This window comes from Tiliqua scincoides, chromosome 1 (assembly GCF_035046505.1).
Source record: "Tiliqua scincoides isolate rTilSci1 chromosome 1, rTilSci1.hap2, whole genome shotgun sequence".
NCBI classification, from domain to species: Eukaryota; Metazoa; Chordata; class Lepidosauria; order Squamata; family Scincidae; genus Tiliqua; species Tiliqua scincoides.
The window spans coordinates 48417429-48445179 of NC_089821.1; the positions used below are offsets into that span (position 1 = coordinate 48417429).

The following is a 27751-nucleotide window of genomic DNA, read 5'->3' on the forward strand; positions in this document are numbered from 1 at the left end:
GATATAGGTTTGTGAGCATTTTATATGTTAGATCCTGATAATGAAGAAATGAAACATTTGATTATGAAAATTTTCATATTAGTCCACAAGGAAAATAATTCTATCTGTATCTTAGGCTATGTATGTAAGGCTATGAATTGAGCAATGGTGGCAGAACATCAGAATGGAAAACACTGTTGATCTAAACAATTCATTTTGCATTTCATTTCAGCTTGTCAGTTAAGCAATCTAAATCCAGTGATTTTGTCAAACTGTTGCTCATACGAGGTAATGTGAAGGTCATATAATGTCCTTGTGATTTCACGTAACAAAAGGCAACTGTCACTTTGCTTTTTCTCTATCCCAAAAGACAAAGAGGATGCTAGTGGAGAAAATGGGCCGTGAAGCAGTGGAACTTGGTCATGGTGAAGTGAGCATTACAGGAGTAGAAGAAAATACACTGATAGCCAGCCTTTGTGATCTCTTAGAAAGAATATGGAGTCATGGTCTGCAGGTGAAGCAGGTAAGGACTAAAATATTGTTGTTTATAATTGTTTTGTCACTATTTTCCAATATTTCAAAAATGTAGCATTAACATTTCAGATATTAAAGTACAGACTTGTGCTTATTGTACCAGCTTGAAGTTTTAGAATGGCATTGGGATATTGTAGAGAAAACAGAATTTTTCCTATAGGTACAGCTGCCTAATTGAATACTAAAAGTTCTAAATCCTCTTTTTCTCTTGCACCTTTTACCTTAACTGTGGACTGTTGACTAACAAAAAATGATAAAGTGAAACTTCAGAACCTTGTTTAATATGTATGAGCACTCCCAAACCTTCTAAAGAGAATAATTTTACTGATGAATTTCTTTTATGAAACTGCTGTTTATGTATCAATGCAACAGAAAACAATACATTTCAGTTCAGGTATCTGAGAAGATTTACTGCAGCCTTATTATCTTGTTTTGTAGACCAGATCTTTTTAATTTTTTCCTGATCTCTTATGAAGGACTGACTTTGCAAAAATCCACCTGTAGAATGCAACAGTTTCTTTGTGTGAAGGTATATGCTGTCTGACTCTCACCTTCCCTCTTATATGCTACATAGGATAGAAGCTGTACTACTTTCATCTTAGAAGATAGAGCATCAGTATATTCTGCTACAACTCAGATTTGGGCTTTTCAGACCAGCAAGCGGCCAACCCTACATAAGGTTAATGTTTTGGATTGATTGCAGATGTTGGCAAACAGTGCTGAACGGTCTGTTGTGGTAGAGTATTTAGGAATCTGATGGAGGATGTGTAATACAGCGAAACACTTCTGAAATAAAGATTTTAGAGAAAATTACCATTCCTCCTTGTAAAACCAGATTGGGTTTTAACTGCAGGAGTCTAGTTTTATTTATTTATATTTTGAGTAATCTTGAGTGCAAGATTATGCCTTATAACAAGACTATGTGAAGATAGCTTCCCTCAATTCCCTCTATACCGCATATACTGCTTGCCCATTCCCCTATTGCTTGACTGCCTTAGCCCTTCCTAGCTATCAACCTGCTCTTTCATTTGTGATTTCATATTAGCCTCACCCTATTTATCCCTGTTTTGAATGTATGATAGAGCTTAATCTGTTAGTTTTGAGAGTACTTTTCCTCCTTTGTAGCCATCTCTCTTTTACACATGATTAAAATTCTCACATGGCTTTGTCACATATTAGCATGCAGTTCAAGGAATTACGAGGAGTTTGTTCATAATTCCACCTACTGTGATTTTCATTTGCTTTTAGTTCATGTAGACTTTTGTGCTCTTTACATGATCTGTTCCAGCACTGGAGCCAGCATACATGCTGTTCATTATATTGATGTTATATTGAGATGCATTTATGTACAATGATAGCTATACTTACTGAAAAATATGTCTGTTATATTGTCTGCCTGACAGTTGTTGTTGTGTTAGGTCCATCAGTACACAAGAATTACAGAATCCATTCTTTTTGTCCAGCCCCCAGTGCAAAGCATGACCATACTCCCTCTAACCTTCTACAGATCAGCACATGAAATCTATGCCAGTGTGTCAAAAACAATTTGATCAGCAATGCCTGCTGATCGGATAGCTCTAGATGAGAAAATGAGAGCAGCAGGGAAAGGGGAAGAGAAAAGAAAGGTCAATATCCAATGTGCTGTAGGAAGATTTCCTTCCCAGCCCAAAATGTGGTAGATGGGAATAAGCAGCACCTATCCATTGCATCTTTCTTTACTTCCTTTGTTTTTAAAGTGAGGCAACAAACAGAAATGGAATGTTACATCAATTTTGCCATTATTATCTTGAGCCCACTGAGATTCTTCATTTCCACCAACTTTTTAAGGCTCCTTTAGCATAGTTCAACTTCCTTTTGATTCACAACCTAAATCAGTAAATTTTTAGCCATCACTGCTTTATACCACAGAGTTCTTGGTCTAATTAGCTCTCCTTTCATCATTGTATGATCCCCTCTTATAAATATTCAGTTGTTGTAGGCATTTTGTATTTTGCGAGCACTCAACACTGCCTTGATCTAAAAAGTTTAAACTTGAAAAATATTAAAACAATAATAAAACTAATTTGGGCTGGCTTTTGCTGTGCAATCACAAAAACATTTAGAATATAAAGAAATTTGCCTCTGATTGAATTTGTGGCTATTTTTGCCTTTCTAATATTTTGCAGTAAATTCTCCATAGTGAGTAAATTCTCCATGGAGTGAGCCCAAAGAACATGGCTATCTCATCCTTTTTCTAATCATGTCCATTCATTACACCATCCCACATGATGGCATTTACACAACCTTATTGATGCTGACATCTTTTATGTGCGCCAGAAACAAAAATAATGGAGCTCATTTCATCAAGATCCCTCCAAGCTCATCAGGTTTCTCATTAAGCAAGAGAGAATTAGAAGGGTGAATCACACTGCGTCTGAGAGTGAAATGCTAAACACCACCTCTTTTGCCACAGACCTACTTCCTCTGCTACTGCTTTCTCAGCTGACATTTCTGGTCTTGGTTGCTTCATTTAATGGTAGCCTAGATCAGTCTTTCTCAAAGAATCTGCTGTGGCGGATCAGCATTTCCCCCCCCCCAATGTGCCATGGGCTAGTGCCATAGAGGCACATGGCATTAACTGCTCTTATCTCATCTCTCCCACTTCCTTGTTCTTTTCCCACTGTCTTGTAGCTTTTTGAGTGGCTTGGGGTTTGTCCAAGTCCTGTAGCAAGCCTTTGGAAAACACTGAGAAGCCAGAAGTCACAGGAGCTATGGCACAGAGAGGCAGCAGATGGCTTGCAGGCCAGTGCTAATAAGAACATAAGAAGAGCCCCACTAGATTAGGCTAAAGGCCCTTCAAGTTGAGCTTCCAGTATCTCATAGGGGCCCACCAGATGCCTCAGGGAGCACACAAGACAACAAGATACCTGCATCAAATCAGGAGGTTGCACATACCCATCAAGGCTTGTAACCTGTGACCACAGTTTAAATAGCATTGCTCTTGGCAAAATTATATAACAATATTGGTGAAGGTTCCAACTTCCATTATGTGAGCATTACTTTAAAGATGCCTTTTTGAAATCTTCCAGTTAAGGATTTTGAGATAAGAAATTATCCAGACAGGATTTTTAATACTTAGGTGTGAGGTTAATTTCAATATATTCTAGAAATTTAGTAATTTTTATTATAGGAAATAATGAGCTCAAATCATTCTTATTTTAAGGAGAACACTGAATTTTAGTCTGCGACATTTTATTTTATCCTCCAGAATGATTATTTGAGGTTTATTAACAAATACATATGGTGTTACATTATTTACAATTTCAAGGATGTAGCAAAATGTTGTTACATTTCACTTAGTGAAAATTAGGTCTTATCCTAATACAATACATTTCTTCCTCTTATATTATTTTTGCATATGAAATAGTGTGCTTGATGTATATCATATTTGATGAGTGCATACGTTTCTATATTACTGAATACACATTTGGTGAGAAATCCCAATTTGCTGAATAATGCCCATAGTGTTTGTATACTTTAGGAAACAAGTGTGGAGTTTTGTCACATTACATTGTACATACGGAATATAATGATGTTTATGTAAGACTTTAGTAATGTGTGAAGTTGTCCTTATTCCTAGAGCGGATTTCATTGTTCTCACTTATCTGCTTATAGCATTTGGATTTGGAAGTTATTAGCCAGTGTTGGGAACTTGAGTCGGGTGACTAGACTCGAGTCGTGAAAATGTGTGATTTTGGGTGACTGCGACTTGTGAGTTGCACATGTGGAAGACTGTGAAAAAGACTTTAGTCAGGGTCCCCCTGACTCGGCACTCATCCCCACGCATGCTGACTCAAATCTGTCTGTGTCTGGGGATGCTTGCTTACTGTTTCTGTGGCCACGAAAACCTTGTGGGGCCATAATTCTGACTAGCAGTAGAGAGTGCCAACTGGGAGGCAGGAAAGGGTTAATGTGAACAGGAGCAAGGAGGCGGGACTGGCTCTTTTCCCATTTCTGATAGGAAGGAAGGTGATCACTGGACAAAGGATGGGCATTCTCATATTTCCATTGGCTGAGGGAGGGCAGGAAGAGGAGGGGAGGGACAAGCATTAGAGTCACAAAAGTTGACTTGGAAAATTCCCACTATAACTCTTTTTCAAGTCGAGTTGTGGGGGGTGGTGACTCGGTGACTTGACTCGAGTCAAGCCACGTTGGGTTTTCCCATCCCTAGTTATTAGATCCATGTAATCCTTCTGCATGTTCAAGATGTTTGTACTAAAACTCTTGCAAATGATGTTGGGCCTTTAGCATATCTCATGTGTTTGTCTGTGGAACGATGAATTCTATCTTACTGACATAAGAACTCTGCTATTATTTACACAGTGATTTGCTCTGGGATGCAAGGGTAGCAGATAAGGCCAGTGGAGATTTGGGGAACTTGTGGTTGCAAGCGGACGGTCCCACTAACATGGATCCATAAGATTCAGTAGTTTAGCTGATGTAGGACTGGTGAATTTGTTAGTAGTTTAATTCAGGTGATTTTTCAAATTATCTGACCATTGTACTGTATCTAATTCAGATGTCTAGTAAGGTTTTCAGATTTGGCTACAGCTTTGATATCTAGGGCAAATGAGAACTGTTAACCGAAATACACACACACACACACACACACACACACACACACACACACACACACTTTCCAGAAAAACGAAGTATAAATTCAGACATATACAAAATCTGGAAAAATGTTTTAACTAATGCAGGTATCTCCTGCTTTTTGATGCCCACTTTTTGACAGTCTGCTTTTTGAACACATTTCAGTTATTACCAGAAGACATACATTTGACACATGCTCCACTCTTTTGACTTACGTTGTCATGTTTGCACCACCAACCATGTGCCGCTATCTCAACTGACTTAGCATCATCTTTTTGTTCAGTCTGTTGTGCTTATCATGCAGTACAGCATTCATACAGTGCAGATTTGTGCTTATGATATTCATAATGGCAACTGGGTGTAGGGATAAAGGAAAAAGAACATTTTTCCGTGGCCATTTTGCGTTTGCAAGCTAAAAATAGACTTTTCAACAATTTATGGTTTTTGACGTGCTTTGGTCCCTAACCCATTGAATAAACTGGCATCACCTGTATTTTGACTAATTACAACTGCTTTGTCATTGACTAGCATTGCATATAAGCACTCAATCCTACATACTTTTACTGGAAATACCCCTCCCCCAAGTTCAGTGAGGCTTACTTCCGTATAAGTCTGCATGGAATTGGAGACTTAGAGTTGCAAAGAATAACCTGGACTTACTCTTAGTAACTTGAATCAGACAGCGAAGGTAAACGAGCCTATCCCATTGGCAGACACTGTCAGTTATATTAATTCACGAAGCTGGTTCAGTTAAGATTACCATGATCCTGAGTCAAATAAAACACTTCCTTGTTTCCCATTTTCATCAGATTTTGTTATGGCCTCTCACAGCCCAATCCTAATGCACTGGAAACAGGCAGGCTGGTGTGCTTGCATGGTATCCACAGCAAATTTGGATCCACACCAAAAGCAGCGCAGCTCGAGGCAAGAGGGATCGCTTCCCCTTACCCTGGGATCCCCTTACCCTGGGATCCCAACTCCCGTCCCCGCCGTATCCCAACCCCCATCCCTGCGGAGAACGGAGCGGCTCTGCTCTCATCAGACTTGCGCTACCTCCAGAGGTGGTGCGGGTTCGAGGAGACCCATTTGGGCCAGCAGCCCTTACCCAGGGTTAAGGGGAAGAGTTTCCCCTTGCCTCTGGCTGAGCTGCTGCTGCCAACAAACCTGCGTTGGATGCAACGCAAGCCTCCTGGCTTGCCTGCTGCAGTGCAGGTTTGGATTGCGCCCTAACTTGCACCCTAACTTGTAGTGGATCTTTTTTTTTTTTTTTACGGAAAGCTTAAGCATTGAAACTGATTTAGGAAATGGAAAATGCTTTCTAAAAAATCTAACTGTTGGCACTCGCATTTGTGACATTTTATGAAACTTAATTTTATCAAAAGGAAGAGATAGAAGAAGTGAAAACCATGTCAGTGCTTTTTTAGAGTCAAAGATAGCTTAAACAGGAAGGTGAATCTTTTTGTTTGTTTTTGCAAAATACATAGTACGATATTGCAATTGTAACAGTATATTCCAGTCAGTACATGGAAATCCCTTCTGTTCATACACTTGTTTAGAATAGTAAATTAACTTGTTGTGAACTGGTGATAGTGCTCCAAAATGCAGGAACCTGTATGAATATACCTTGCATAACAACCTCTGTGTAGCAGAGCTAATCCAAGCTGATTGAAGCAGTGTTTCTCAAACTGTGGGTTGGGACACACTAGGTGGGATGCCAATTTCAGGTGGGTCCCCAGTCATTTCAGTATTTTATTTTTAATATATTAGACTTGATGCTCCCATGGTATGTGACTGCATTTGGGGAAATGTTACAGCTCTGTACTTTTAACAGTCTACTACAGGGGTGCTCAATAGGTGGATCGCGATCTACCGGTAGATCGCGAGGCAAAATGAGTAGATCGCGGAGTGCCGACCCCCCCTTCAGGTGCCTCTGGAAGGAAATGCCGGGAGTAAGGCCCATTGTACTCAATGGGGCTTACTCCCAGGTAAGTGTGGCTAGGATTGCAGCCTCACAGCCTAATCCTAGGCATGTCTACTCAGGAGTAAGTCCTGTTATATTCAGTGGGGCTCAAGGTACACCAACATACATTGTACACATAAATGTTATATGTTATGATGGCGCAAACATTGTAAAAAAAACTCTGGTAGATCTCCGTGCCTTGCTGGGTTTCAAAGTAGCTCTCGAGCCAAAAAAGTGTGAGCACCCCTGGTCTACTATATATATTCTTTTAACAATGATAAGCCTAGGATTGTTCAAAATTTTTCCTGCTTGATGATGTCACTTCCGGTCATGTCATCACTTCCAGTGGGTCCTGACAGATTCTTATTCTAAAAAGTGGGTCCCAGTGCTAAGTGTGTGAGAACCACTAGATTAGAGTAGAGACTAGTAACTCTAATTAGCTGCATTTCCAAGTAAATATTTTTGAAGCTCTTTTAGAAAGAATCAGGGATATGTGGGTGTGGCAGGTAATGCAGAACCATTCCATTGTTGTCTATGAAAAAGTCCCACCCCACCCCACCCCGCCTACTTACGCCCAAGAAAGCTCTCCTTACACCACTTTCTCAGGTGTAAGGAGAGCCTCCTCAGGTGTAAGCAGGCACTTTTCCATGGACAATGATAGGGTAGTTCTGCATCACCTGCCACCCCCACACTGAACATCCCTGGACAGAATGTATTTACCTTTTATTGATTTTTCTTTTACAACTCTGCATTGAGTCCTTTAATCTTGGATCAGTAGTAAATATTTATATAAGACAACACACATTGTGATGTCTTAGGTGTATTTGGGGCCCTGATTCAAAAAACTATCATGTCTAGTTTTGGAGATACAGTGATGCCTCACAAGACGAATGCCTCGCGCAACAAAAAACTCGCAAGACGAAAGCTTTTTGCGATTTTTTTGGTGACTCACAAGACGAATTTTTCTATGGCCGTGCTTCGCAAGATGAATTTTTTTGCATTTTTTTTGGTTTTGGTTTGTTTTAAATTGTGCTTCGCAAGACGAAATTTTCGCAATACGAAACGACTCGCGGAACGAATTAATTTCGTCTTGCAAGGCATCGCTGTATGGCATAGCCTTATTAGTGAATGGTTCTAGCAGCTTCATCATGAGGATGCTTCTGCCATATAAAAACACCATAAATTTTGAGAAAAAGTTTTTCTGACCCTCAAATGTGCAGACCAGTGTTATTTTTAAAGTGCATACCATACTTTTTTTGTGCTGGTAGTGCTCCAGACTGGTGATTTAATGCTGCACTCAATTAAAAAATTTTTTTCTTTTCTTAGGGGAAATCTGCTTTGTGGTCACACTTGTTGCATTATCAAGAAAACAGGCAGCGAAAACCTACATCAGGAAGCTTTAGTACCTCAGGTAAGTTAGCTTGCATAAAGGTTATGAACAATTTTGTCATTTTGAGGGGGAAAAAGGCACAAAAGATGATGGCATCAAACACTAGAAAATTAGGCTCTCCCATATCTTCAAATATGATCAAGATTTGTATATTTTCTCTTGTAATTTGCAGCTAATGAGTTCCTAAGTGAGAAAAAACTGTTTATTTTTTGTTATGACCTGTTTAATGACATCACTTCTTGCCTAATGACATCACTTCCAGCCCTCAGCAGGCAGCATGAATGCTATGTGGCCATTCATATGAAATGAATATGACACTCCTGGACTAGAGCATCAGCCGCTTTTGACTACCAGCCCTTAGAAAGGTTAGAATCCAGGAATCTGGAACAGGAGAAGAATCAGGCTGCAAAAAGAAAGCACATAGTCCTTTAAGGAACACATGTTGAAAATCAGTGGACAGTTATTGGCAGTTGCCTTGGGGTTAGATAAGTAGTCTGTGGTTCTCACCTCTAGTCTTTTGAAAATGCCCACCACAGAGGGATTTCTCTCTGTCCTTTCCAGAGAAGCTGTTGGTCTGATGTTGGAAGCAAAGCAGCATCAGGCCTGGTTAGTACTTGGATGGGAGACCGCCTGGGAATACCGGGTGCTGTAGGCTTATACCATAGTCTTTTGAGACTGAAGGTTGCCAACCAAACCACAGTTATGCGTGAAATGTTCAGAAATGAAATTTTTCATAGACCATGGCCATTAAGCCTGAACAACACAACACTGCAACACAAGCCTGCAACACTAGTACCGGCCACGAAAGCCTTAGATCATATGTCAAAGCAAATGTATTAGAGCAGCTTTTCTCAATGTTTATCGCCTACCATGCTACTTGGCATTGTCCACCTATTGGAGGTACCACCAGAAGCAACTGGTGATGATGTCATCGCCAGTTACTTCTGGGTTAGGAGGGCAGATGCAACGTGACAAATGCTAGTAAGAGGCTGGACAAGAGGGCTTTTCATAGCTCATGAAAGCATGCTTTGGAGCTCTGCCCACCAAGCAGAGCCTTCTACCAATGTTTGTTGCATCACTGGTCTTGCTGGCAGGCAGCACATGTCTAGGGTACTACCTACAAGTACTATCAGAAACCACCTCAAGTACCACTGGTGGTATCCATACCACTGGTTGAGAAACACTGTATTACAGGTACACAGAAGAGTTATAGAATGCCCAAATATCCACCGTCTAATGTGTTCTGATCTGTACATAGGAATATTATTGATCAGATACTATTAGATTTAGTTTGACCCAGTAATTGCAGGAATTGCTGTGTGTATCTCTGTGCCAAATACTGAATTTGATTACTGATTGAATATGTTGCTGAAAGTTAAAAAATATTTATAATGTTTGACATTAACAAAAATGTTTTGTATTCTTATTATAGGAATACTTTTAGATTCAGAAAGAAGGAAATCTGATGCCAGCCCAGCAATGTCTCCCTTAAGGGTATCTCTCATCCAAGACATGAGGTTGTATTTTTTAAATCCCTAAAGATTTAGCATGTATAAAAGGTTCACTCGTACTTTAAATATAGTTGACTTTAAAGTGTTTCCTTTTCTTTTGATCAGTATGTTCCTTCTGAGCTGAAACCAACTTCTGCAAAAATTCAGTTGATTAAAAAAAAAAGTATGTTATTGCTTTCTGTTAGAATGTAAGAGTTCTTGCAATCATCTCCCTGTGCAGTTGATAACAAAGTGCCCTGTTGGGTATTAGATATACTAGTTTGGTATATGTTTCTTAATCAAGTCTAATTCATCAGACGCATGGAGTGAGCTGGAAAGGTTGTATATTAGATTATTTATTCTTACACCAACACATAAATGTATGCATACACTCCTAGGTTGTTCAGGTTCAGGTTGTTCATGGAGGAGAAGAAACTTGGTAACAAGTTGAGTTTTTAAATGATTGCTTCCTGTCCATTTCCCTTTCTTCCTTTCCTGTCCTTTTTTTTCTTTTTCTTTTTTTTGCTGTAGCATATTAATACTTCTGAAATTTGCAGTCAAAGATTGTTCCATAAGTTCTGTTGTCCTGTTGGCAACCTTCAGTCTCAAAAGACTATAGTATCGCGCTCTGAATGGTGGTTCTGGAACAGCGCCTAGTGTGGCTGAAAAGGCCAATTCGGAAGTGACAATCCCTTCCACACCGGGAGCAAGTGCAGTCTGTCCCTGGTCTGTCTCCCTGGCTATGGGCCTTCCTTCTTTGCCTCTTTGCCTCAGTCTGTTGGCCAAGTGTCTCTTCAAACTGGGAAAGGCCATGCTGCACACCTGCCTCTAAGCGGGCCGCTCAGAGGCCAGGGTTTCCCACTTGTTGAGGTCCACTCCTAAGGCCTTCAGATCTCTCTTGCAGATGTCCTTGTATCGCAGTTGTGGTCTATCTGTAGGGCGCTTTCCTTGCACGAGTTCTCTACAGAGGAGACCCTTTGGGATCCAGCCATCATCCATTCTCACAACATGACCGAGCCAACGCAGGCGTCTCTGTTTCAGCAGTGCATACATGCTAGGGATTCCAGCACGTTCCAGGACTGTGTTGTTTGGAACTTTGTCCTGCTAGGTGATGCCGAGGATGCGTCGGAGGCAGCGCATGTGGAAAGCGTTCAGTTTCCTCTCCTGTTGTGAGCGAAGAGTCCATGACTCGCTGCAGTACAGAAGTGTACTCAGAATACAAGCTCTGTAGACCTGAATCTTGGTATGTTCTGTCAGCTTCTTGTTGGACCAGACTCTCTTTGTGAGTCTGGAAAACGTGGTAGCTGCTTTACTGATGTGTTTGTTTAGCTCGGTATCGAGAGAGAGAGTGTCGGAGATCGTTGAGCCAAGGCACACAAAGTCATGGACAACCTCCAGTTCATGTGCAGAGATTGTAATGCAGGGAGGTGAGTCCACATCCTGAACCATGACCTGTGTTTCCTTAAGGCTGATTGTCAGTCCAAAATCTTGGCAGGCCTTGCTAAAACGATCCATGAGCTGCTGGAGATCTTTGACATAGTGGGTAGTGACAGCTGCATCGTCGGCAAAGAGGAAGTCATGCAGACATTTCAGCTGGACTTTGGACTTTGCTCTCAGTCTGGAGAGGTTGAAGAGCTTTCCGTCTGATCTGGTCCGGAGATAGATGCCTTCTGTTGCAGTTCCAAAGGCATGCTTCAGCAGGACAGCGAAGAAAATTCCAAACAAGGTTGGTGCAAGAACACAGCCCTGCTTCACTCCTCTTTGGATGTCAAAGGGGTCTGATGTGGAGCATCGAAGACAACAGTGCCCTTCATGTCCTTGTGGAAAGATCTGATGATGCTGAGGAGCCTGGGTGGACATCCGATCTTGGGGAGAATCTTGAAGAGGCCGTCCCTGCTGACCAGGTCGAAAGCCTTCGTGAGATCTATGAAGGCTATAAAGAGTGGCTGTCATTGTTCCCTGCATTTCTCCTGCAGTTGACTAAGGGAGAATACCATATCAGTGGTGGACCTGTTGGCTCGGAATCCGCACTGCAATTCCGGATAGATGCTCTCTGCAAGTACCTGGAGCCTCTTTAGTGCAACTCAGGCAAACAACTTTCCTACAATGCTAAGGACAGAGATGCCACGGTAGTTGTTGCAGTCACCCCTGTCGCCTTTGTTCTTGTACAGCGTGATGATGTTTGCATTCCTCATGTCTTGTGGTACTCCACCTTCTCTCCAGCAGACAGAGGCTTTCATGCAGCTCAGTGACGATGATCTCTTTGCAGCACTTTAGGACTTCAGCAGGGATGCTGTCTTTTCCAGGTGCCTTGCCAAAAGCAAGGGAGTCCAGGGCCATGTGAAGTTCTTCTAGGGTTGGTTCACTGTCAAGCTCTTCCAGCACAGGCAGGCACTCAATGTTGTTCAGCGCTTCTTTGGTGACTACATTTTCTCTGGAATATAGCTCAGAGTAGTGCCCAGTGTTCCATCTGCTGCACCCAATCCTGGATGACCTCGCCTGTGGCAGACTTCAGAGGGGCAATTTTCTTCTGTGTTGGACCTAGGGCCTGCTTGATACCATCATGCATCCCCTTGATGTTGCCTGTGTCAGCTGCTATCTGTATCTGGGAGCAGAGCTGGAGCCAGTAGCCGTTAGCACATCTCCTGGCAGTCTGCTGGACTTTGCTGCAAGCAGCTCGGAGGACCTGCAGATTGCACTCTCTGGGACAGGCCTTGTATGCTGATTGAGCTCTCCTCTTTTCCTCAATGACTGGTGTCAACTCCTCAGAGTGGGCTTCAAACCAGTTTGCCGTCTTGTTGGTCTCCTTGCCAAATATGGATAAGGCGTTGTTGTAAATGGCCTTCTTGAAATGTTCCCATCTGTTGGATACGTTTGTGTTGGCCGGGCCTGGAAGAGATTCCTCAAGCGCTCGTGCAAATTCCTCCACTTTTCTCTGATCCCTGGGTCTTGCTGGTATCAATGCGAGGTCTTCCTTCCCTTTTCCTGTGGTACAGTCGCTTTGTTTGCAGTTTCACTCTGCTGCACACCAGGGAGTGGTCAGTGTCACAGGCAGCACCCTGATAGCTGCGTGTGATCTTGATGCTGGGAAGGCTGGAGTGTCTGGTGAGAATCAGGTCGAGCTGGTGCCAATGCTTTGATCTTGCGTGTCTCCAAGAGACTCTATGTTGGGGCTTCGTGTTGAAGAACGTGTTGCTGACACAGAGACTGTGATGACAGCAAAACTCTAGCAGGCATTGGCCATTTTCGTTCATCTTCCCAGTGCCGAAATGACCTAAGCAAGTGGGCCACGAACTGTTATCAGCACCAACTCTAGCATTGAAATTGCCGAGGATGAACAATGGCTCTTTTACGGGGATCTTCTTGATAGTGGTGGCCAGGTCATCATAGAATTTGTCTTTGGCTTCTGCTGGAGACGACAGCGTCGGTGCATAAGCACTATTGAGAGTGACAGGTCCTGCTGATGACTGGAGCGGCAGGGACAAAATTCTTTCACTTCCCGCAGTAGGTGGGATGATGGATTCCAGCAGGGTATTTCTGACTGCAAAGCCAACACCATGTTCCCTGGTTTTGTTTGGTGGTTTTCCCTGCCAGAAAAATGAGAAATTTCTCTCCTTAACAGATCTCGAATCTGGCAGCCTCGTCTCTTGAAGGGGGACGATGTCCATCTGCAGTCTGCTCAGCTCCATGTCAATGACAGCTGTTTTGCGTGCATCGTCTATTTCTTGCAGGTCATCAGAGAAGCCAGGTGTCATTGTCCTTACGTTCCAGGTGCCCAGCTTTAGGGCAGGAGTTTTCTGTTTTCTGTTGCATGGTGCAGAGTTATCGATCCGCTTGTCGGTTTTCACCCTAAACCCCACGCACCCCATGAAGTTAACGGACCGTGGCGAGGCAACACCTGTCTGGCTGGGGACTGCCCAGCTTAAGGCGGGCGGTAGCTGACCAATGAGATGCAATGATCTCTCCCACCATCAGAAGCAGCCCCTGGCGTCACGCTGTACGCCAATCAAGCAAAGACTTATAACTGGTAAACTGCTGCTTCCTGTGATGTGCCGACGCCGTATGGCGAAGTTGGAGTGTCCTCTCCAGTGCGCGAAGCCTGGGTAAAGAAGGTATGGAGGATAGGCTGTTACCCATGCAGCAAATCCCCCCTCTCCACGTCGCTGGAATGATCCAATGGAAAGGCAGAAACCAATACGGTTGGTTCCAGCGGCATCGCAGGAGTTGCCAGAGCGTGACTGTGTACAGCCACAAACTGCCTCAGAGACTCCGGCTCCTGATTTTGCCTCGAGGTTGACTCCTGAAGCCTTTTCCACAACTGGATATGGCCACAAGGCAGTGGAGGTTTGAGGTCAGAGTTTCCTTCTCTTAGATGAGCTGCCTTCCCAGGCTGACAAGTCCCATCTACCTCCTGCCTGTCATTTTGACCCAACCTTGGAACTGGCATGAGGGGCTTTCCAAGTCAGTTAGGAATGACCTTCCTCTGCCAGGGAACTAGTGCCTCTGCTGCAACACAGACTCATCTAAACGTTTCCTGTAGACCATGATTTACTTGAATAGCATCTGAGAAACACAAGCTGGTGTCTTCTTATATTTAGGCATTTAATGAACATGCATGTATATATGGAACTTGGTGCCTAGGAACTAGGAAAGCATGGCCCAGGCCAGTTGTTATTAACAGAACTGATTACAAGAAGCCTCAAATTCACAGACCAAGAGGAAGGTCACACTTTCAATCAGAGCACTTGCTGCCCATCCAAACAGGTTGGTTCAGAATCTGTGGGTCTGGGCCCTCACCTGACCTCTGGAAGTGGGTTTTGGAAAAGTGGAAGTGCCTTTCTGACATCTCTGGGAGTGTTCTGAGACCCAGAGAGACTGTGCATGGCTTCCCTGGACATCAGAAAAGCGCTTCCAGTTGCATCTGGAGGTCAGGTGGGGCTTCTACCTTGACATCAGAACCTGTGGTGAATAAAATTTGTGGTTTCCGAATCCATGGATAAAAAGGGCTCACCTGTAGTTTTAGTTGTTTGTAGGCTTGAACAAAGATTGCAACATTTTTGTTAGATGAATTAGGCAGAAGGCTGTATTCCTTCTGTTTAGAAACTTCGAGGTAGTCACTAAATTTTCATACGTTTTCCTGACCATTTTGCATTCCTGTAAAACTTTTTCTCTATCACAGTGAAAGGTACAATATTAATAGTATGATCTACTTTTCTTTTTCAGACATATTCAGAACATTAGCGAAATTAAAACAGATGTTGGTAAGGCTAGAGCTTGGGTTCGGCTCTCCATGGAAAAGAAATTACTCTCCAGACATCTGAAACATCTTCTTTCTGATCATGAACTAACAAAGTAAGCCTAGTTAATCTTTAAGTGAAAATAGTTGATCTTTAAGTGAAATACTTGTTAAAGGAGATCTGTGAGTTTGTTTTAAAAGAGACTTTAATACCCTTGTATTCCTCAGGTTCACTATTCCTTTCCATAGGGCTCCTTGCATTTTTTGTTTTCTGGTTTTTCAGCCATAACTTTTGTTAGAATGGAGATATTTCATTCCGGTTTTTTTCATTGCATTCTGCTGTAGATTCTGTATCCAATGGCATATAGCATGATGGTATTTTTCCTTACCACTGCGATTTGAGCGATTTTAGTCACTTGTGGTGTCACCCCCCCCCACAAGGCTGGTACCTAAGATGGACTACCCCCCTGCCCTTGGCTAGCTACGCCACTGCCTGACTCAGAGGCAAAAACGACAGAGCTTTAGTGAATTTAGATGCTTCAGTCAGGGTAAGGTTATAGTATTTTAGGCAACAATGACTAGTAATGTGCAGGTATGAGCCTCTTAATGATGGGGATATGTTCTCCTATCCCTGTTGTTATGTGATTTGGTCATTAAATGAACATTCAGTCCAATCTATTGCATTTGTTGTGTAAAAAGAAACTCCCTGCTAGACACTAGCTGGCTGCACAGGCTACTGGAAATAATTGCCTCTTCTGTGCATTAAGAGCCTCCCTGTTGTGTAAACAGACACTCTGCTGCAGGCTATGGAAGATGGAATTACCTCATTAAGAGCATCTTTATTGTGCTTTGACCACTGTCATATATGCAGTTCATCACATAACAGTTGTTATGTGGTGCATGCCTGTATTTAATCAGAAAATAATGGTTTGTTAAACCTTTATGGAATGTAGAGGTGTTTGTAAACGATGTTATTTTACTCAGAACCCATTGTGTTCAGTAAGACTTAGGCTGTAATCCTATATTGCCAGAAATAAGCACTACTAAGAATAGAAGGTTTGAAACCAAAACAGTGATGTATAGCACAATCATATGCATGCCTATTCAGAAGTAAGTCCCATTAAATTAAATGAGACCTACGGCACAATCCGAAACTAGTTGGCCATCGCCATAATTAGTGTTTTGTTGGTGGAACACACTTTACAGTCACTGCAAATGCTCCATGGAGAATGGAGTGCCTGCTGAACCAGGAAGATTGATGGGGAGGGCAGGAGGCATATCAGGGGAGGGAGGGGCTGATACCTGGGGCAGGCTACTTGCACCACATGCCTTTCTGGTAGCAGCCAGCATGCCCCCCTTTTTTCTCCGCAGACTTGTGCAGGCTAAAGAGCTGGTGCAGGTCTATGGAGACCTATTGGCATATTTTCCCTTACCTCACCCAAGTCTCCTGATCACTCCCTCCCAGGATGCAGTATGAGGATGCATACTTTTTTGCCTGACTTTAACATGGGGGGGGGGGGGAAGGATAGGATTAGGCTGTTACTCCCAGAGAAGTGTATCTTGGATTGCGACTTTCCTTACACTCTTTGTGTTAATGTATCTATATTGATTATACCAGTGTGTGAGACTCTCTCAGCTTGGAAAGACTTCAGTTCAATCATATAATCTTTGCCTTTGCCAGAAAACTCTACAAACGCTATGCTTTCCTCCGCTGTGATGATGAGAAAGAGCAGTTTCTCTACCATCTTCTGTCATTCAATGCTGTTGATTACTTTTGTTTTACCAATGTTTTTACAACGATCTGTAAGTATTACTTTTCATTGTTGGGCTACTGTTAAAAATGGTGTAAAACTTGTCTTGACATTTTATAGAACCTAACTAATTTTGTTGTGCTGTCAGGGTATATCATGTTGGGAGATACAGCATGTAGTTTTCCACTGTTGAGAATACAGGTCCAACCTTGTTATACACGGATTTGAATGCTCCCTGCAAATGAGAAGGAATGTGCTGATCCCGGGAGAAGGGGAAAAAATCCTTCCCTTTAAAATCACAGTTTAAAAAACCCTTTTTACTGTTGTAGAGAGACAGTCATGTAAGTGATTACAGGTATAACAAAATTATCCACAGATTTTTCATGGCGGCGGGGCGGGGGGATCCATGGATTTTTCTATCTCAATGCAGATGAGAAGTACCCGTTAAATTAAAGGAAAACAGTTGTTTAATAATGCAAGAGAGGGCAGCTGGCTGACAATCCATCAATCATTCTCCAGGCTTCACTCCTCCCTTCCCCCTGAGCACATGAACTTAGGCTAAATGGCAGTGATTATCACCTCCTCCATTCTTTCCACCTCACTGAGGCTCCTGGTGAAGGGAGGGATTGCTGCTTCTTAGTGAAGCCTAATTGCATGGAGAGAGACTGATTGCTTCTGTGTGCATAACAAAAGGTCAGCAAGTCTGCTTTTAAATCACAAAGGGACTTTGTTTTTTTAAATTGATTTGCTTTAGTGCATTTTTTGCCATCCAGGTGAGTTCTGGGAATAGATTCATGAGATTCAACCTGTATGTTTGATGCTGAGCCCTGGAGCTGGGTGCTGTAGATGTGCCATAAAGCATGTTTATGGCACCTGACAAGTAACACTGGCACTAGACCCTTGCCAGTCAGGCACTGAGCCCAGTGCCGGCAGGGAAAGGATACGCCACCACCATAAGTTCAACCACCGGGTGGCAGTGTGGCCTTTAGGAGGTGGGGAGGAATGAGGCAGGGAGGGGGCAGAATCGGTGGAGCTCTGCCCTGCCCTGCCCTGCCATGCCATATCCAGACCTCCATGTCAAGCCTTTGGAGTCTCTCAAGTCTGCGCTGGCAAAATAGCCAGCGTAGACTTGAGAAGTCTCATTGTGGGGCTTTCCCTGGGGAAGCTGACGAAAGTTCTCTTCCCCCATGGAGACCTCTAGCTGCTTCCCCACGCGTAGTTTCAGTGAGCAGCTACCACTGGGCTGATATGCTCCTCCAGTGGTTTCCAAGATGAGCAGTACAGTGAAAGCCACTGCTGCTGACCATGACGAGACAACATTAACAGTCCAATCCTATGCTTGGCTAAAATGGCTGTCACTGTATCCAGCAGGCGCTGGGAAGCAGCCCAAGGTCTCCTCAGGGAAAGGAGACTTTTGTCCCCTTCCCCAGGGAAAGCCCTAAGCCCCACAGTGAGGCTTCTCAAGTCTACACCAGATATTTTGCCACTGCAGACTTGAGAGACTCTGTGTCAGGCTGGAAGGTTCGACATGGAGATCTGGATATGGCTGAGCAGAACTCTGCTGATCCCGCACCCTACCACCCTGGTTCCTCCCATCTCCCCGCCCTTCCCCCATCTCGTTATGTCCTTCCCCATCTCTTAGAGGCCTCACTGCCACCTGGTAGTTGAACTTCACCAGGGGTAAGTTCCTCTCCCTGCTGGCACTGGGCGTGTCCTCTCCCTGCTGGCACTGGGCCCAGCACCTTACTGGTGTGGGTGCAGCGCAGGCACTCCTTACTCACTGGGTGCCATAAATATTCTTTACAGCACGTTTATGGCATCCAGCACCAGCTCTTGGGCTTGGCACCGGTGCTGGTGAAGTTCAGGATTGAGCCTTTACTTCCTCAATACACAAGGGTGTTTTAGCTGACTACTCACTGACTATTTGTGAGTAGACCTGCATAGGATGGGGCTGAGGCTACAGCCTTCCACACCTTCCTGGGAATAGGTCAGGGACTACAGCAGGGCTTGCTTGCGAACAGACTTGCCGGGCGTGGGCTCCCACTCACCCGTCCTTGCGCTTGGCCTTGAGCCAGGCTGTTCAATCCCAGGCACCCTTTCCTGGGAGTAAGCTTCATCTGCTGTAATGGGGCTTACAACTGAGTAGACACACATAGGAGCAGGCTCCAGGGCTGCCATCCCAGGCTCCCTCTCCTGGGAGTAAGCTTCATTCGCTGTAATGGGGCTTACTACTGAGTAGACACACAGGATGTCTCCTCAGCTGTGGAGGAAAAGCCTGTCCTTGCACTGAGTGGGTACCTGCTCAGGGAAAGGCGGGCTGCAAGGGCTCGCAATGGCTGAGGAGGAGGGCATCCTGCTGGAGAGTTGGGGAAGGGAAAAACAGGGAGCTTAAACCTGCAGAGCGGGCAAAATTGAAAAGGGAAACCAATGCGGGGCAGGTGGGGGTGAAGGGAGAGGAGGGCAGTGAGCTCAGGGGGCGGAGGGAAGCAGCCTGCCCTCCCAACACAGGTGCCTCCTGTCATCCCCTTTGCCACTTTCACCTGGAGGAGCCGCAGCAGACAGCTGAAAGAGCCGCGGGTTGCCGACCCCTGAACTAGGGCTATGATGGCAGAATTTCAGCTCAGCCAGTGCAACTGAAGTTGTGCTGGCATCTGTGGGTGTATGTCACATCCTCTACAGCTCAAAACATTTTGTAGTTTTAGGATTGGGCTGTTAGATATAATATTGGGAAATTTTTCAGGTCATTGAGGGAGAAATAATGATCACAGGCTAAATGTGGTAGGATGATGGCCTTCTGTGGTGAGCAAGGACCAAATCAGCTCAAATTCCCTAGTTTCGTACCCATTCTAAAATACTGCAGCCACTTGCCTTGTCACTTGAAGCTGATGGTTGAGCTAATTAAATGGGTTTCCAAAATGGGAAGTCTTCTCTGACATCCCTGAATAGTTATGTCTCTCCTTCTGTTATTGATTTATCTGCACTTTGCTAAAAATACTGACCAATAGTCTTGCACTTGAGTTGCAGATCTTCTAGCTGTCCATAGAGGGCAGTGATTGTCTCAGTTGGAAGAATACATTTATTTCTTACGGTTTCTGCTAATAGATCTGAATTTCATAATCAAGAATTTGTTATTGTGCTAAATTTATATTTTTGTTATTGTGTTTATTATTATTATTAGATCATCCTTTTCTTTGGCATTTTGATGAGTGTACAGTAATAGTGCTGATGGTATTTGCCTTTATCCTGTGGACTGATTTTTTTTTTTTGTCAGCAAGATAATTTCTTGTTTTTCCAGTGATTCCATACCATATATTGATTGTTCCTAGCAAAAAACTGGGTGGCTCAATGTTCACAGCCAATCCATGGATATGCATTTCAGGAGAGTTGGGTGAAACAGGAGTGCTACAGGTTCCAAGGAATACATTGGAGATGACTTTTGAGGTATGGCAATGGCAATAACAAATTTTATTATTTATTACAGTATCTATATACTGCCTCTCTCTTAGATTCAAGGCGATTTACATTGGCAGGCTGACCTTAAACCCTATTTTATCAAATAGGGTTTTTACAAGTGTTACTCTATGAGAAAAACTCTAGAAACCTCCATTTCTCCAGATGTTTCCCTCCATAGTGCAGTTGTCATTGTGACTGCACAGCTCTTACCTTCCAAGTTTCCACAGGTGGCAACACATCAAGCCTCAGACAGATTCTCATGATGTTATCCATTTCCTGCCAGTGGACTCCTCCACAGTCCACACTCTTACATATTCCTTCTTGCCAGAAATGGCCACTGCCACTATAACTGAAGGTTCAGGGGTTGGCCTAGTAGGCCCCCTGATGGGTGTAGGGCCTCAACCAGTACCCAGTCTGGCCAACTTCTGGCACCACATCTTCAGGGGGCGTCTTTTGCTTTTCCTTCTTCCTTGTCGGCTTCTGAAAGGCTGAAATTGGCTGCTGTGAGAAACAAGATGCTGGATTTGGACTGAACCGGTGGGACTTTTCTTTTATTCTTAAAGGATACACATATATGCTGATAATTACATGTTTCTAACTTTTGGAATTTAATATTTTTGTAACCACTACCAAATGGTAGCCAAACGGTGACACAAAGCTGTGTCAGTCAGTAGCAGCAAAAACAACAAAGTCTTGTGGGACAGTTGTGGACCTACCATTAGGTTCAATAGGGCAAATGTCCCAAGTACGAGCCTCTAGGACCCCGCGTAAGCCTCTCTGAAGCTCCCGATAGGGTCGGAAACTGTGCTTCCTGTTTTCTGGAAGCACAGTTTATAGCATCGGGGAACCTCAGAAAGGCTTCCCCGACATGGGCTATGGTTGCGTGATGCTCCATGAGCCTCAGGTTGGTGGGGCAAGGGTGGATTTTCAGCTGCTTAGTGAGACTGTCAGAAAGACCCTGTTTTGTTTTGAATGTGCCAGAAAGGTGAAGGTGACCCCAGTAAATGAATATAGTCAGTACATATGTGGTGATTGCAAGGGGAGGTATAAATTACTTCCCTTAGAAAATTTTCTTTTTCCCCCTTTACCATTTGGTTTGACTCTTGCCTCTTTCTCTCAGGCATCGCATTTAGCATTTATATGGTTTATATAGTAGTGCTGTATTCCTTAGATAGGAACACCTATGATTCATGTGACGTTTTCTTCCTGTTTTGCTCAAACATGTTTTTTGCTTTTCTGATTTTTTCAGTGTCAGAACCTGGGAAAACTTACCACAGTACAAATAGGACATGATAATTCTGGGCTGTATGCTAAGTGGCTTGTAGAATACGTAATGGTCAGAAATGAAGTAACAGGTCATACTTACAAGTAAGCATAATTTCAGCATTTTTAAAGGCATTGTAGATATACAAAAACTGTATTTTTCAAATCAGTATTCTACAGCAAAGTTGATTTCAAATTCAGCAAATCTACTGATCGCATTAATTTCTTGCTGTCGTATAAATATTAAAGTATTGTTGCTCAGAACACCAAACCCTGTTTAAAAGGCCTTGCTGGCCCGAAGGTTTGCTTTGAGCATTTTAAGCACTAGGTGGTCCAGTAATATGTGTTGTCTTACATAGTCTGTTTCTTATTCCATAGGACCAACTCAGCTACTGACACAAGTTTTATTGTAGAAAGCTTATTTGTATTTAATAGATGTGCTGTGTTTTGCAGACCTTGATTTATTATAACCTCCTGTGTATAACAACCAGTGGCAGCTTTTGAGGTTTGGAGTTGGGGCCAATGTTTCTTGCTAACGCATAGTGTACATCACTATAACAGTTGTTGTGGTTCATGTGGGCAATACACATGTATAGTTTTATTTTAATGTGTATATATACACTTTTGAATAGCCACTATATGCCAAACAAAAGCCCTTCACTGACACTAACCCCTGTAATGTATTTTTCAAAAGCATTAGGGCCCAATCCAGAGCCCAGCACACCAGCTTACCATCAGCACGGACTGTTGCAGATGGGCCATAAAGCACATCTGTGACATTTACTCTGGGCCCAGCACAAGAGTGAGCCCAGTGTGAGACCATGCTGAGCCAGCTCCGGTGCTGGGCCTGCAGTCTGCCACTTGGTGGGTCGCCTGAACCACAGGGCAGCAGAGAGGTGAGTGGGGGCGGGGAGAGGTGGGGGAGGACGAGGAGAGGGTGGGAAGGAGGCATGGTGGGGGAGGGTACAGGATGGGAGGGGCGGAACCAGCTTAGCTCAGCTCCACTGGATCCTGAGCTTCATGTCGGTGCTTGTAACCCAACATGGGTCTCCTTGATTCTGCACCGGCTCAAGAGCCAGCGCAAGTAGCAAGTAGCCCCATTGCGGGGTACTTCCTTTACCTGGGGGAAGGGAATGAAAGTCCCTTCTCCTGAGCAGCCGCCACAGGCTGTCTGGTTGTGCGTTGGATGCTGTGCTAGCCATTTTGGTGCTCAGCAGCTTCGTGGGCCGGGCAGCCTAGGATTGGGTTATTAATCTGCTATTCTAGTGAATAACAATTGAGAATCACTACTTGCATTTTCATACTAATGATATCATCAAAAATTTGAACATTGAGGAGTATTTCTTTGTTTGGGTTGCTTCACATATCCCCAAATGTTGAGTCTATTTATTGTAGCTTTTCCTTATGCTCGAGGTTCAGTATAAGTAGTGTACAATAAAGTCTCTATATTGGTTGCTGTGTGAAGCAACAATACAAATCCAATATGGAATACAACCTTCCCAGGATCTCAGCGCAGAATAGGGTAGCCCAACCTGAAGCCATTCTTTAAGAAATCCCTCACCACATCCCAAATACTTTTTTATGCGGTAACAAACTATTAAGCCACCTTGAAACTAGAGACTCAGACATGAGGGAGAAGCAGTGGGAGGTGGGGCGGAGAGATGGCAAACGGGGAGAGGGGCAGGCCCAAGAGGGGGGTGGTACTGGCAGAGGCCTCCTCCTCTGAATCCTACCCCCCTCCTGAGCTGAATTGTCTGACATGTGACTTCGTAGGTCTGCACCAGCTAAATTGCTGGTGCAGCTCTGAGAAGCCCTTTGAGCAGGCTGAAGTTTACTTGGGGCAAGGGGACAAATGTCCGCTTACTCAGAGACCTCCAGCTTGCTCAAATCCAGGCCAGGATGCAGTGGCTACTGTTTGGTGCTCATGTTCCTGTGCTAGATAGGCTTGGGCCCTAAGTCTTTAAACGAATTCTTTCTTTTTCTTTTCTTTTTTTTTGGTGGCCCTATTTGCCTCTGTGGAGCAACCTCCACTGACTTTTCTTAGTTGGACTTGGATACACACTAGCATTGTTGAATTATCAGCCCACTAATATGGTTAAAATGTTCTTTCTGTTTACTGACTTCAGAGACCGACTGCAAATTTCTCTCTGTGTGTATAAGTGGTTTGAATGTTGTGAAATAGATGGTTTGTTTATACCGGCCAGCCTATGAAAACAAACCTATCTATCAGAAAGTTTTGTAACCAATGGATTGTATTCAGTACTAGTGTTTAATAAACCCTGTCAGTCTGTAGATGATCCAAAATATCTGTGTGTTTATTGTCCAGTATCCTGAAGCTTCTAATCCCAGTGGAAACAGGGATTCAGTGTACACAGTTCATTTTCTTGTGACCAATACTATTCCTCTTTGATTGTGGTGATTCTGTGCTTGTAGTAAGCAGGTTGTCTGAATTACTTGCTGTGAGCAAAAGCTGCCATTTTGGTTGCTTCTGTAAATCTTCCAAATATGAAGTGATTGGTGAGCATTACTGCAGGATTGTGGAACAAATAACTGCTGCAAGCAGTGCCATGTTTTGGCACAGAGATGCAGGGAAGGAGAGTTTAATAAAGACGTGCAAGCTTGAGTAAAAAACCACATTGACCAAGTGTGTACTTTTGTGTAGACTCTTATAAAGGTCAAACCTAGGAATAAAGACTATATGACTTTTTTTCTTATTTCACATCTTTAGGTTTCCATGTGGAAGGTGGCTTGGAAAAGGGATTGATGATGGTAGTTTAGAGAGGATCCTAGTGGGAGAATTGCTGACAACCCATGCTGAGGTGGATGAAAGGCAGTGCCGAACTCCTCCTTTGCAGCAGTCCCCAAGCATGATTAGGAGATTTGTTACTATATCGCCAAACAACAAACCAAGTAAGCTGGGCAGATGGTAGTGACCTTTCACGGGTAATATCCTTGTAAAAATGTTGAGAAAAATCTCTGCAATGATCACTTGAAAATAATTTTGCATCCTCAATCCATTAAAATGAAATACCTTAATCAAGTTGGTCTTTGTCTTCATCAGGCTCCTCAAATATATTGTTGTCCTTGTGTAGCTTGCATAGCTGTGTGTCAAGCAGTCTTGACCCCACTGATTAATTGGGGGGAGGAGAAGAGAGAGAGAGAGCACAACACATTAGTTGAGGCTGCAATCCTGTGCATATTTATTTTGGAGTAAGCCAATTGATTAAGGTAGGATTTACTTCTGAGTAAATGTGCATAGGATTGCATTGTACATTTATCAATTAAATTATAGTTTGCAGCCCTAATGGTTATAAACTGCAGATTGGAAGCAGTAACTGACTGCTTTCTGCTGGGGGTATTCTTGTTTACAAGAATTGTCCCCAACATGTTGCTGTGTTGAAGCCCCTTGACCTATAGGCATCATTTCCCCAGTACCTTAGCTGTGGCTCAATTTCCAGTTCATTTGCTTGATCACCACATCAAATTATTATGCAAGGGTTCCATAAGCTTTTATTGTGAAAGGGTTGTATCCTAAGGTTTTGCAGGGTGCTGCTCTTTCATCAGAAGCTCCTTCTTTTGCTGGAAGGAGCATTTCACTTATTCAAGGTGTTCTTATATGAGCAGAACACACCTGGGAACGGAAGAAGCTTCTAGCGATGGAGCAGCACTCAACAAAACCTTAGATTACAAACCATGAACATAAATTTGTGCGAGTCTGGCCTGAGACCTCCTGATGTTCTGCTGGCCTCTGTTCCTCCCACCCTACAGCATTCTAATTCAGCAGTCTCCTTCCCTCCACATTTCCTCTTCCTCTCTTTCCCTTTATTCCTTTCCAAAACTAGGGAGTGGAAGGAGAAACAGTGGAGGCAAGTAGATGGACAGAGATGGGCACCCCTCCATCAAACTGCTGCCTGGGTGACCACTTCAGTTAGCCTTATGGATGGGCCAGCCCTAAATGTGGGTAATGATGCAGTTTTAGAATGTAAGAACAGACACATATTCTTTAAACTGGATTTAATGTTAACAGTGCCAATTGCAGTAATGCATGATTACAAAACAGAATGCAACTCAGAAAATAACATGGCACATTTTCCTCACGCCTGCCCTAGAGAGATAGTTTAATCCTTGTTTGTATACTTACTGAGATTCTAATGAATGATTAAACAAAAGAGATTTTCCCCCCTTTTGCACAGAGTTGAACACAGGTCAGATACAAGAGTCTATTGGTGAAGCGGTCAATGGAATTGTTAAACATTTCCACAAACCAGAAAAAGAGGTAAGAACTGCCATTCTTAGCAATAACAGAACTTGATAATGTTTCCTTTCCTGATATTTTTGTGCAGGCTAATTTATTAAAGTTCATAACTGGAATTAATATGAAGAATCGTCCAGAAGATATGTCACAGATGGGAAAGATCAGATGTGTAGCTTGGTGTTTCTCCTTAATCTGGTGATGCCTTCAGATGCTCAAGTGGCGGCAGTGACTAGGAATTCTTTTTACCAGCTTTGGCTGATACACCAGCTGCTTCCTTTCCTGGGAAACCGAGACCTAAGTTAACCACAGGCATTCATGCATGAGTATTGTAATGTGCTGTACATGGGATTTCCCTTGAAAAGTGTTTGGAAACTTCAGCTGGCATGGAATGTGGTTGCTGGGCTGTTGGCTAGAGTCAGCCAGCAGGAGAATATTATACCAGGTTTCTTAGGTCTACATGGGTTGCCAGTTCGTCTTCCATGCTTTAATCTTCAAGTCTGCCAGTCTTTAAGTGTAAAGCTTAAAGGACTTGTGACTGGAGTCCCGAGGAAGAATTTCCAAATTGTAAGAGCTGTCCTGCACTGGAACAGCCAGCATCTTGCAGTTTTGATCTCTCCCGGATAAGAGGTTTTCAAGCGGAATGCTGTTGTTGCCTGCACTGAGCAGGAGGTTGGAATAGATCCAACTCTTAACATTCTGTGATTCTATCTATACCTTAAGGGACTGCCTTTCCCTGTATGTGCAGCCTCATGTGCTCTATCCAGTGTTGCTGGCCTTGCTGCAGGTGCTTCTGTTAAACAAGGTTTGACAAATGTTCATGAGGCGCAGAGTTTTTTCAGCATTGATGCTAGTTTTATGCCCTCCCCATAAGGCTCCCAACTTCATGGGTCTTTAAGGTGCCAAGTTAAAACCTGATTTTCAAAAGGTATTTGGGCTGACTTGATGCTATTTTATTCTGCTGTTTTATTTTGCATGATTGTATTTATAAATTGTTCCTTACTGCTTACTTAACTTTAGTTAATTTTACTGGTTTTAATTGTGTTGTTTCTTATGCTGCTCTGTCACTGTTACTGGCAGAAAATTTTGCCATTTTTATTATGTTTCCTGTTTTGGAGATAGTTATAAATTGCCTTTCTGCTTGTTAACCACCCTAAATTTGTTTTTATCAGAGAAGAATGTGATACAATTTTTAAAAATAAAGATGCACACGCAGAACTGAGAAATGAGATCTGTAATTATTAATAATAATAATAATAACAGTATTTATATACCGCTTTTCAACTAAATGTTCACAAAGCGGTTTACAGAGAAAAATCAAATAACTAAATGGCTCCCTGTCCCAAAAGGGCTCACAATCTAAAAAGATGCAGAAGAACACCAGCAGACAGCCACTAGAACAGACAGTGCTGGGGTGAGGTGGGCCAGTTACTCTCCCCCTGCTAAAAAAAGGAACACCCACTTGAAAAAGTGCCTCTTACCCAATTAGCAGGGGTAATTGGAGTTATACATGGTCAAAAACATAATCATGCATCAAATTTTTATATTTCATGCCAATTTTAATTAGTGTTTAGTAAGTTTGGAAATTGTTGGGTTTATTATAGCAAGTATTAGCAGCATTTGGGTAATGACAAATTCATTCAGGTAGATGAGGGCAGTGGAATTTGTATGTGCAAGGGAAGGGCACTCATACAGCTAATTCTCAATCCCTTAATAACCTTTAAATTCGATTTCATAATTACATTAAAACCATTTCTTAGAACTTGGAGGGGGAGGGTACCAATTGTATGAATTTTCACCAACTGTTC

At 43.1% G+C, this 27751-nt stretch overlaps 1 protein-coding gene across 2 annotated transcripts in view; it reads left to right on the forward strand.

The window, feature by feature from the left end:
• Nucleotides 1-27751, forward strand: part of DENND5A (DENN domain containing 5A) — a 79506-nt gene that overhangs the window by 43575 nt on the left and 8180 nt on the right. Inside the window, exons 12-21 of one of the 2 annotated variants that reach the window (XM_066639848.1) lie at nt 350-502; nt 1088-1192; nt 8435-8519; nt 9931-10015; nt 15212-15340; nt 16906-17027; nt 20271-20416; nt 21678-21796; nt 24420-24601; nt 25885-25967. In XM_066639848.1, the coding sequence (XP_066495945.1) occupies nt 350-502; nt 1088-1192; nt 8435-8519; nt 9931-10015; nt 15212-15340; nt 16906-17027; nt 20271-20416; nt 21678-21796; nt 24420-24601; nt 25885-25967 (1209 nt within the window). The remainder of the gene's footprint in view (nt 1-349; nt 503-1087; nt 1193-8434; nt 8520-9930; nt 10016-15211; nt 15341-16905; nt 17028-20270; nt 20417-21677; nt 21797-24419; nt 24602-25884; nt 25968-27751) is intronic. The other variant, XM_066639847.1, reaches the window with a different exon arrangement.